At 39.9% G+C, this 11274-nt stretch overlaps 1 protein-coding gene across 1 annotated transcript; it reads right to left on the bottom strand.

The window, feature by feature from the left end:
• Nucleotides 1-3537: 3537 nt before the first annotated feature.
• On the bottom strand, nucleotides 3538-10512 carry LOC310704560 (p53 apoptosis effector related to PMP-22-like). Its single transcript, XM_083498217.1, has 3 exons — nucleotides 10065-10512; nucleotides 6667-6810; nucleotides 3538-5380 (listed from the first exon to the last, which is right to left on the bottom strand). The coding sequence occupies exons 1-3, from the start codon at nucleotides 10264-10266 to the stop codon at nucleotides 5166-5168; spliced, it is 561 nt and encodes a 186-aa protein (XP_083354343.1). The 5' UTR covers nucleotides 10267-10512; the 3' UTR covers nucleotides 3538-5165.
• Between the last annotated feature and the right edge of the window lie 762 nt (nucleotides 10513-11274).

Genomic DNA, 11274 nt, shown 5'->3' on the forward strand with positions numbered 1-11274 from the left:
CAGGTTTTGGATGAGTAAGAGACACACCTGGGGAGTGTCTGTGGGAGAGAAGAAACACAAGTCTAGGCGTATTATCACATCATTTCCATTTCCATCTGCTCACATTAAAAACCCTATTCAAGATTGCAGCCTGGTCCCTTTTTAATTTATATTATCATCATCATCACTACCACATAGTCAAAAGGTCTACTCTTATTAAAAAAAAAAACAACTTCAGCTGCAGAAGCAGAACAGATTTATTCTGCCTCATGGTGCCTTTTCAGCTGCTGCCATCTCTCTTGGTTTCATAACATTTTAATTTTGCAGAAGTCCCATAAGTAAAGAACTTCCCCCTCAGGCCCAGTGTGAATTTGGACAAAGTCGCTCTGCCACACCCAAATCGGTTTCAGATATTGTTGTGAAGTTAAATGAAATAAACACAAAAAGCTGCCATAAAACTTGTGTGTGTGTTTATGGGTATGTAATGCAAGAAACGGGAACTGTATTTTATATCTGTGTCCAAGCCCAGGAATATTTAATGTGGGCTGAGGGTGCAGAGTGAGGTGCTCATCAGAACTACTAATGGCTCTGGGACAGTCTCTCCTGACAGGTAGAAGTTACCATACCATAGGGAGACAGTCACCACAGGTGATACAGGGTTGGCTCAGTTGGGCTGGCCAGTCCTGGGAGGAAACTCCCAGCCCAGCCCAGAAGCTTGTGAGTCAGAGGTGAGGTGGTTTGGACAAGGGGAGAACAAAGCACTGTGGAATCTTTTTACAAACCATTTCTCCTACCACCAATATGCTTGCAAGTAATGGGCCACACAGGTATGGAGACCCAGAATAGCCACATCTTTACCTCACACCATGGAAGTGGAGGGAAATGACCATTAGGGTGGAAAAAGTGAGAGATTATAATTATTGTTATTTGTTACATTTATCTATCATCCTTCATCCAAAGATCACAGGATGGTTTGCATCATAAATATTCCCCACTCACTGTATCACCCTGGAGACATTTTCTTCATAGCTACAGCCACCACCACCATAACACAGCAAGAGGGTTTGACTCTGAGAGCTGGGCCTGGCCTTACCTCTTGCAAGTCAAGTGGCTGTGGAATTTGAAGGCAGGAGGAGAGAGATGCTGAGATAGGAGATATACCATTAAATTCCTTGACAGACTGAAAAGAGACACCACATCCCCAGTCAGCCAGTTTTGGAAGGCAATATTTTAGTAAATAGTAATAGTCAGAATGCAACATTTACAGCCTAAAAATGGGTATCTCTATTCTCTCTGATTGTTTTTCTTTGCAGGTCTAAAGGCTTCCCCAAACAATCAAACTCCAGATTCATTTTAGCCTTTGCTAGATACTCCAGAAAGCTCCATGACTGACCATGATGTCCTATCTGTGTATGGTGATGAGTGGAAATTGTCGTGCCTCTGAAGTTTCTGGCAAAATACCCTTTTGAGTTTCACTTCACCTTAGCCTAAAGGGAAACAAGGACTGATGAACTAGTCGTGAATACTGCTTCCAGTCTTTACTCACTAGTGGACAAGACAAAGATTACTGTTCCATGAACAGGACTAAATCCAGCCAAGAGACAAATCAAATACATTCCCAGCCACATACAGAGAGGTTCAAGACACTATGAAGGGGATCTACTGAGCAAAAGAACAAGTTCAAAAATTCAGCCTCCTTGGGGCCCTCCTTGAAATAAGGTTTCCAATCCCATGCTTCTAAAACCATGCCAGACATCATCATCTTTTTGTGTTTTGTGTCCTTGTTGGGTTTAAGCACAGTGAATTAACTGTGTGTTGTTCCCTTAACTACAGCCAGCTGAAAGTCCCACCACCACTTCCTGACTTCCCTCCCATGGTAGTCAACATGGTACCCTCCAGATGTTGTTGAATTACATCTCCCATCAGCCCCACCCCCTGCATGAACAAGGTCTAGAATGAATGGGAGTTGTATTCCAGAAACATCTGGAGGGCATCACATTCTCCTTCCTTAGGAGAAACTTTGTGGAGCTCTGTTAGAAAGGTGCATAGAATCCTAAGATATAAAGCTCTCACCTTACCAGAACTTGTGTCCAAATCCACTCTGCATGCAGAAACATTTCCTGAATTTTCAGCATCACTTTATCCGTTCTGTGGCAAGAATGTGCAGACTTTGAAGGCTGAAGGTAATTTGTCACCTCATTACGACTAGATGTGCTTAAATTATGGTTTTGAACTATTATGTATTTGGACTAAAATAATGACGAAATGAACATTCCAGTGCTGTCGCTAAAAGCATGCTGAAGGGCAAAGAAATTTGTGAGTGTTTCCTTTCATTTAAGCACAAACAAACAAACAAAACCTTCTGTACTCATAGAAAAGAGCCAAGTATTAATTTGCAAAGCCCTGAACAACTTGGATCAGAGATAACTTAGGGACCATCTGAACCCTGATATCCCAGTTTGATCACTGAAACATCTTTGGTTTTCCTCCGAGTTAGTGAAGCTATCTGGTGTAAACATGAAATTGGGGTCTTCAGTGCAGGGGAAGACTTCGGTAATCTTTGGTTATATGGTGCCCTGTGTGAGGCCAAAATGGATATTTTCAGTTATGGATCTTCTCACTTTTGTGCCCCATTAGCTCAACACCCTGTACAGGGGAACTGCCCACAAGGCCCTGTATCTGGAGCTGCTTCAGTGCTATTGGTCCAGACTTGTGGACTGCCCTTCCAATAGAAAAACATTCAGTATTAATTTTTAAGTTTGCTGATAACATTTCTATGCTGCCAGGCTAACTTAGACAATTAAAGACATTTTTTTTCTTTTATAGTTAGTAGGTGATCTACAGGCTTGGATTATTATATCATTGTGTGTGTGTGTGTGTGTGTGTGTGTGTGTGCGTGTGCGTGTGCGTGTGTTGTGCAGTGATGTGGGGGGACTCCTGCTGTGCAAGCAGAAATCCTAATAATGAGTTACTTAGCACTACATTGGATGCAGCCTTAAGTATATACTGTATATATATATTACAAATAAATAAATAAGAAGCATACTATGAAGGACATCTCGACATACGAGTTCATACTATTGTTGTTTCCATGTGTTTCCAATTTTAGATTGTGAACCCTCAGGATAAGGACCTCCTACATCTCTTCTTTGTAAAGTGCCATGCACATTGATGAAACTATACACACCTTTTTGCATGTAGGACAGGAGCTTCTGAGGTGGGGAATCAGCCCAATGTCAAAACCCCACCTGCCATTTGAAGCAAGAGAGGTTGTGTTGTGTAATGCTTTTCATAGTGTGCTTGGCAATCCAGATACGAGATCCAGGTGGGTGCCAATGGGCTGCTAATTTTTCATGGACCTGCTGCTTCATGTTAATGGAACTGGGAGGGATAGATTCCAAACCTGCATTTCTGATCTAGCAGAACTCCAAAGCATATATTTAAATGAATGTGCCATTTCATCAGCTTCACAGGCAACATTTCCACATGCCTAAGCTGTTGTGGGTCTCAGCCCTTAAGCATTTTCGTATCAATCCAACACATTTTTAAACCATACAGTGGCAGACAGCAACTTTTTATTAATCGGCTTTAAATATACAATATAATCTTTAACATGCAGTTAAATTATGTTGGAACAGTGTGCTTGGGTTGGATTTCAACTATTCAAACCACGATTACAGTTGGTTTAACACTTATAACACATTATACTGTATAATATACAGAACACAGTAGTGACATAGTTCCTGCCAGTGAGGCTTACAATATCTAAGGCTACAATTCTATACATGCTTAATAAGCATAGCATTAGCCTGTAAGATGGTCAGGATAAATGATGGGGGAAAGGGAAAACAGCAGTAACAGTGCATCAACAGGTGGGTGGATTTTATTTTTTTCCATTTCCCCTCCCCCCCAAAAAACCGGCATCCATGATGTAAAGGAACTAGCTATCAAATGGTCCATTCCTTGTGAGGCCGTTTCCAATTCAATACCTACTAGGCTTTTCCTCCCTGCAGCATCAGTTATATGATAAAGAGGGATTGTGCTACTTCTCACCAATTTTTGTGCAGAATTACAAATATATTACAAAATAATTACCTCAGTGAAAATATCATAATAAGGACTTTTGCCACTTTCTCCCCACCCCCAAGCACTGACCACTGAGGATAGCTATGTGATTATAAAGCAAATGTATAAACAAAAAGAGATTAATACAAAAGCACAGTAGGAATATTAGCAAATAGTTACCTTGCATAGCTTTGCTTCTGTCATATGAAAGAGCATGAGTTGACTCATGCTATTTTGACTGCAGCCATTTCTCCCATTATGGCTTATACAATGTATTCGCAACACACAAGTAGGCAGGTGAAATTCCAGCAATGGAGATCAATGAATTTAAATAGATTTTCATGTGCTTAAAATTTCATTTCTGGTGGCATGAGTAGCAAACACCAGCAGAATTTGTATACCTCATGAGGGAATTTTCCCCCTGCAATATAGGAACACCTGAAGGATGTAATGACTGTAGATGCCAGAGAATCAACTGATAAAACTCATCCAGTTTCAATTAACATATTAAGCAACTAAAACAAACATTTCAGTATTTCAGCGCTAAGTACAATTCTTAGGTTTTCCATTAAGTTGCCAGGTTACCTTCGCTAAATAATGCTACCACTGACAATTTCTTCTTCCACAAATTATTAAAAATCCACTGGTTAAAACAAAAGGATGTATGTGGACTGTTCTCAACCACAATGGGAACCAAATTCCCTTTCAATAGGAACAGATCAGATTCATTTAAGTATGCACAATTTAATACGTAAGTCTTCAATCACACCAGTTGATTAGTGAATGTTTGATTAGTCTACTCTGCCACAGAAAGGCAATTACACTGTAACCTGCCCATTAAACAGGAAAGGTAAAAATTTCTGGTTCTTCCCAGGAACCAAAAAGGTTTATTTAAAAATCTAACTATTCTACATCAAACCAAAAAGGGAAATGGGAATAATGTATTGTTTTTAACACCTTGGCATATTTTTCGATGTGTTTTTAAAAGCTGTTAAGCCCCTCTACTGCTTCAATGTTTGGCTAAGGTGGTGGTGGAGGTTGAGGGATATTTTAGTCTGCACATAACCGGCATGCAAAAGTTTAGGAAATCAATAACATGACTCTGTTGCTCTTCCTAGAAGTTATGCATAATAAGGTTTGACATTTCCCAAAATATGATCTTCATACAGGGGGAGGCAGCAAAGGAAGAATCCCAAACCTATACCCATAAGACACATGGTCCACCCAAAGCCATAGGACCAGCTGAGCTCATTCCTTATACCTCCTGGGTAATTTTCACGTAAATATTTTGAGATCATTACAGCGTAGATGACAAGGCCCATGAGAGAGAATACAGCTGCGAGAAAGAAAGAAAAAACACTTTAAGTAAAAATGAGTGGTGGTGAAAACAGAAACAATATAATTCCTTCTCATCATGAATTAAGATCAGGTTAGTGCAATGCACTCTACACAAGGTTGCCCTAAAAGAGTGTTCAGAAACTGCAGCTGGTGCAAGAGACAGCATCCAATAAATTTCTGCATTTGTTCTGCATTCAGACCATATTATGCTGTTCTTATATCAACTGCACTTGCTTTCAATTCGTTTCCAGGTTCAGTCCAAGATGCTGGTTCTTCTCTATAAAGGCCTAAAAGGTTTGCAACCGGGGTATCTGAAAGGCAGTCTCCTCCCATGGGAACCTCCCGTAAGAACCTCTTCCCTGTCTAAGATTTGGTTGGTGGCAATGCAAGAAAGGGGCTTCCATAAATGGCTTCAGCCCAATATACCTGAAGGAGCGTCTCCACCCCCATCGTTCAGCCTGGACACTGAGGTCCAGCACCGAGGGTCTTCTTCTGGTTCCCTCACTGCCAGAAGTGAAGTTACAGAGAACCAGGCAGAGGGCCTTCTCAGTAGTGGTGCCCGCCCTTTGGAACACCCTATCATCAAGTAAATAAACAACTATCTGACTTTTAGAAGACATCTGAAGGCAGCCCTGTTTAGGGAAGCTTTCAATATTTGATGAATTATTGTATTTTAATATTTTGCTGGAATGAGTGGCTGGGGAAACCCAGCCAGATGGGTGAGGTATAAATAAGTTGTTGTTGTCGTTGTTGTTGTTACTTGTGGCAGCATCCCTCGTTTGGAATTCCCATCCGAAAGAATGCCTAGTTACGGCTCATAGGAACTGGAGTTTAAATGGAGAGTTCCAGGTTCCCCATCCCTACTCTTAAAGAAGGTAGCAGAGAGAAGATTGGGTGGTTGGAGATTATGGAGCAGACCACCCATGAGGACAGTGATGATAAAGCTATAAAGACGTAAAATGGCCTGGTTTAGGAGGCATCAATTCCTAAGGCATGATATAGATGATAGATAGATAGATAGATAGATAGATAGATAGATAGATAGATAGATAGATAGACGGTTAACTATTTTGTCATGTGATTCTGTAATTATTACTGGGCTGCATCTTTGTGAATTCATGCCACTCTGCCCCACCACACCCACTGCAGCTATGCAAAAGGACGCTCCTGATTCATTGTGCACTTTAAGAAGGTCTGTTGCTCTTTCCCTACAGCTAAAGAAGCAACTACTCTCTCCAGACCAAAGCCAGGCATCCACCCTTTGCACTGAAAACGCAGCCTTACCCGCAACAAAACACAGGCCTCCGATGCCTCTGATGAAGTTGAAGCGAAGCGTCGGGATGGCAAATGCAATGATGGCCAGGGCAAAGCAGATCACTATGATTACAAATCCAACAAAGAAAGTGGCCGCTGCAGCCTTACCCCAGGCTGAAAAGAAAAATACAAGTTAGCTGCATTTTACTCCCTGTTATTCCAAGATAGCTGTACAAGTATATGCAGTGCCTTTTTTCCCCTAAAAAAATGTTTAAGGATACTCTCATTTTCCTACTCATATTGAAATACTACCCCTCAATGAGGCTAAATTTAGATTCACAAAATGTTTAGGGGTATGCGTACCCCTGCATACCACCAGGGGGGGAAACCACTGAGTATATGTAACAGTTAAATATGATGTGTGTCCTCCCCTTTTTGTATGAACTGGGCTTTTAACAGAAGTCTGGTGATAGATATTAGTTTTTTTCTTCCAAACTACTTTACTCTCTGTTAAGCTGGATTGCCGGGTTATGGTATTGTTTCAAAAACTTATTTGTTCAGAGGTGACTGTCAGACAAGCAAAGCTTGGCTCAAATGACTCTTGGTTGTCTTAAGAACTGTTGTATGTCTTTAGCCGTAATAATATCCTGTCACATTAACACACTGTGTGTAGAAGCTGAAGGGAATAGGGGAGGCAGGAATAACCCCAAAGTGTCAGGGAGATAGCAATCCAGAGTACACATCTGCCTCTAGTCTTTGGGTGTCAATCGGGAATGAATGAATAAATAAATATTTTAAAGAGTCGCCTTGGGATTTTCATATACCTTCATGTAGATGAAATCAATACTAAATCAGTCAGGATCTTAAAAACTTGAAACTCAATGTGTAATGTTGCAGAACATCTGCTACTGAAATGAGTATTTAAAACACACACACACTGATTTTGATTCAGGTATTTAAAGTTTTTGAGGCAAACTGTTATGCCCATTATATTATGTGCCTGAGCGTATAGAGTAGGTGGGTAAATAGGTACATAGAACAGCATTACTGCTGTTTAATGATCCCACTAGCTTTTTAAATTGAACAACACAGTTAACTGGAATTGACTCTCTCTGTCTCTCTCAATCTACTATACTTTCTATGGGAATTGTTGCTGTCCCAACAGGCGTAATCTTACAAGAGGCATTCCCCATTCCCTAGCACTTGAGAGGGAAAGTCTTTTTAAAAATGGGAGTTGCAATTTGCAGTTTTGCTAAGACACACACACGAACATGGACACAAAATAGCAGTATGTAAAATACACCAACCAATTGATCAGGGGCACCTTTTTAGTTGATCAAAATGGTTTTAGTCTATTAATCTAACCAATTAATTGACTAAATACTATTGAAGTCTTACTATATCGTATATGTGCATTTGCATAGCTTGATTAAAATGCTGGTGTTATTTTGGAACAAAATAATGAAAAAATAAACAATATAGAAATTATTTCTAACATATTTGGAAATTTTAGGCCTGCAAAGCATCTCAAGTTCTGCAAGGTTTTTCTCATATTGTCACCCAGCCAATGCTGGTCAATTGTTCTAAGAAGGAGAATGGGGGAAAGGCAGTCTTTTGGGGGAGAAAAGCCTAGGGAGACAAGATGCAGCCCAGAGATCTTTATCTAACTCTCCATCCATCTTTTATGGCATGGTGGGGAACCTGTGGTACTGCGTTGCTGGACTACCTCGCTCATCATGCTTGACCACTGGCCATGTTGGCTGGGGATCATGGAAGTCCAACAACATCTAACATGGCTCCCCACAGATGTATAATGGCATTTGGCTCAAAGCCAAACAAAAATATGGAAGAATCTGTATCAGACTAATGTACACACTATACTTTTAAAGCACATTCAAAGCACATTCTTTCCCTCAAAGAATTCTGGGCACTGTAGTTTACCAATCACAATTTTGCAATGCGCTGTAGTTTACCAACAACAAACTGCAGTGCCGAGAATTCCTCAGGGAAAAGAATGAATTTTAAAACAAAAAACATAATTCTAAATTTTACTTTCAGGTAAGTATGTATAGGGATTACAACCTTAAAGTAACGTCCCCATCTTTTACCACCTAGCAGAGAGAGTTTCACATTTATTTAATATAACTGTACATGCTTAAGAATGGCTGAAACATTACATACAAACAGCAAAGGAAGACTTATAAAGCCAAATTCACATTTCTTATTTAAAGGGTGAGGAAGAAACAGAAGTATTTTGATCATTGAGTCCTAAAATCAGTTCCCAAACTTGACAGGAGAACACTAAGAATTAACATATCCACCAGGGAGGGGTGGTGCTGTGTGTCAATTGACCAAAACGGTGAGCACTTACTTTTTACTAGTAGTGTTGCATTTTTACATATTATGACCAGCTCATAAATTGACCCAGCCCACAACCCAGATTTTCACTTCCTATTTTAACATTTTTTTCATCCTGACAATTATTGCAATTGCTGATTAACCCAACATAATCTCTTGTGAATCACAAGAGGAAGCAGAAGGAAGTCATATGGATTTCAAAATTGATGTTATAGGAAACAGGGAGTCCGTATTAAGAAGATGCTTAAGGGAGGCCTTCGTTCCAGGGCATATCTTAAGAAAGAGATGAGGAATGACATCTTAGAGTAGACCAGAGTTATTCTACTGTAGATATAGATTTGCTAAACAGAAAATTACCCAAAGTGACGGTTTGGATATACATTACACCATTTGTCAAAATAGTTTTCCTTCCTATTCATTAATATTATGCTTTCCCCACACAGTTCAACACAGGCTCTATCACATGATTCTTCTGAATGTGCAAAGCTCAGTTCCACACAACAGTTCTTTACAGTATGCTTTCTTTTATGGATTCTCTGCCTGATGACATCGCCATGTCTATGCAAAGCTATTTCTTGTCATGGTGGAAAGTCCAGGGGAGATAAAAAGGAAGCTGTTAACCAAACTTTGCTTATACTGTCAGCACTTGTTCTACTGTCATGGATATAAAATCGCTCCTTGAAAGCCTGAGGGAAGATTACTCATTTATGTAACTGGATTTTGCCTCATTTTAGCATTTCAAGATCACTCCTTGTCATAATTGCTAAAATTCATTCTTAAAAATAATTTCTGAACATTTATATTTTGAAGAAAAGTTTAGGAGATATTGGTCAAAGTGAGCAGAAACACTCAAGTCCAGAATAAGAAGAAAACATTACACATATTTACCAATGAAAGGTAATTACTTTCTTCTCTAAGCTCTCCTTTCAAATAGGAGTTGATAAATGAGATAGATGATAGAGAAAGAAAGAAAGAAAGAAAGAAAGAAAGAAAGAAAGAAAGAAAGATATAAAGCTTGAGTAGACTAATCACGATCATTGGATCATAGTCTTTACCACTGTGATTCTTACCAAAATCCATGAGCGATATGCATTCCCATTCTTCTCGTTCAGTACATAATCTCCATAACGAGCCTTGTTGCATAAACGGTCGGGTTTCTGAGTTTACCCAGCCCCAACCAACCAGTGCAATGATACCAAAGATCATTGCTAAGCCCAGAAGAAGAGGCATGATCCATCTGCAGCGTGTATAGTCCAGACCATACTGAACCATCTTGTTTGGGTCTTCTTTAGTGGTTTGACAGATAAGCAAAAAAGTCTTCCTACTATTTGCTTCAGCAGCCTGGGAAAAACAGTAGTTTAATAAAGGTTTATGAAAAGTGTGTGTGTGTATATGTGTGTGTGTGTGTGTGAAAAAGAGAAAGGAAGAAAGACAAAGACAGCGAGCAGCTTTGTGATCCAGACAGGCGCTGAAGGAAAAAGCTCCACCTACATTTCACTGAACAAGTAGCTGCAACAACCTGTTGAGCTGGAAAGAACATTCAGGGCTGTGCACACCTTGAAACCCGCCCTCCCTTTTCTTTTTCTTTTTGCTACTAATTAAATGATTACTGTGGCCCATTGCCATTAGCATTTTACCCTTTCCTGGCTTTAAGATTTCACAGCAAAGAGCAGTGTGATGTATTGGCGGGAAGAGAGAAAAGAAAGATGGTGAACAACAAAAGTAGCCGTTGGTTTACCTTTATGAAGGATGAACAGAAGGTCGCGCCAATACCATTTGAGGGTGATACTGATAGACTATATTATCCATACTTTCAAACAAACATTGTTTAATTTTCTCTTACTGTAACAGTGATGGCTTCCACTAAAGATACTTAGGAGTTGTTACTTTGGCGAAAAAGCTTAAAATTCTCTTAGAGAAATTGTGGTTTCACAATAATCTGTCAATGAAAAGGAGGCAGTGCCAGCTATGCAGCCAGCCATGTTTTGAGGCTATTTGAGGGGAGTGTGTTTGCCTGATAGCTTTCTGAAATGAATTTTGATTTGCTGAATCCAAATCTGACTTTATCTAAGTCTCCAGTTTAGCATTGACCAGACTCTCCAACATTTCTCCAATGAAAATAGGGACATCCTAAGGAAAAGAGGGACATTGCGGGATCAAATCAGAAACTAGGACAGCTTCTCTAAATCAGGGACATCCCTGGAAAATAGGCACAGTTGGAGGGTCTGCGTGGACCCTAAAACCACAGCTAGCAGTCAAGTCAGCTAATGTCAGCTCCTT

The sequence above is a fragment of the Podarcis liolepis genome (genome assembly GCF_965112155.1).
Source record: "Podarcis liolepis genome assembly, chromosome: 3".
NCBI classification, from domain to species: Eukaryota; Metazoa; Chordata; class Lepidosauria; order Squamata; family Lacertidae; genus Podarcis; species Podarcis liolepis.

What these genes read in the sequence shown, in the direction of transcription:
- LOC310704560 (XM_083498217.1), bottom strand. Translation starts at nt 10,266, where the DNA reads ATGGTTCAGTATGGTCTGGACTATACACGCTGCAGATGGATCATGCCT. An exon ending in CATATCGCTCATGGATTTTG is followed by an intron (nt 6,811 to 10,064) that starts GTAAGAATCACA and finishes TTTTCTTTTCAG; the next exon opens with CCTGGGGTAAGGCTGCAGCG. An exon ending in AGGCCTGTGTTTTGTTGCGG is followed by an intron (nt 5,381 to 6,666) that starts GTAAGGCTGCGT and finishes TCTTTCTCGCAG; the next exon opens with CTGTATTCTCTCTCATGGGC.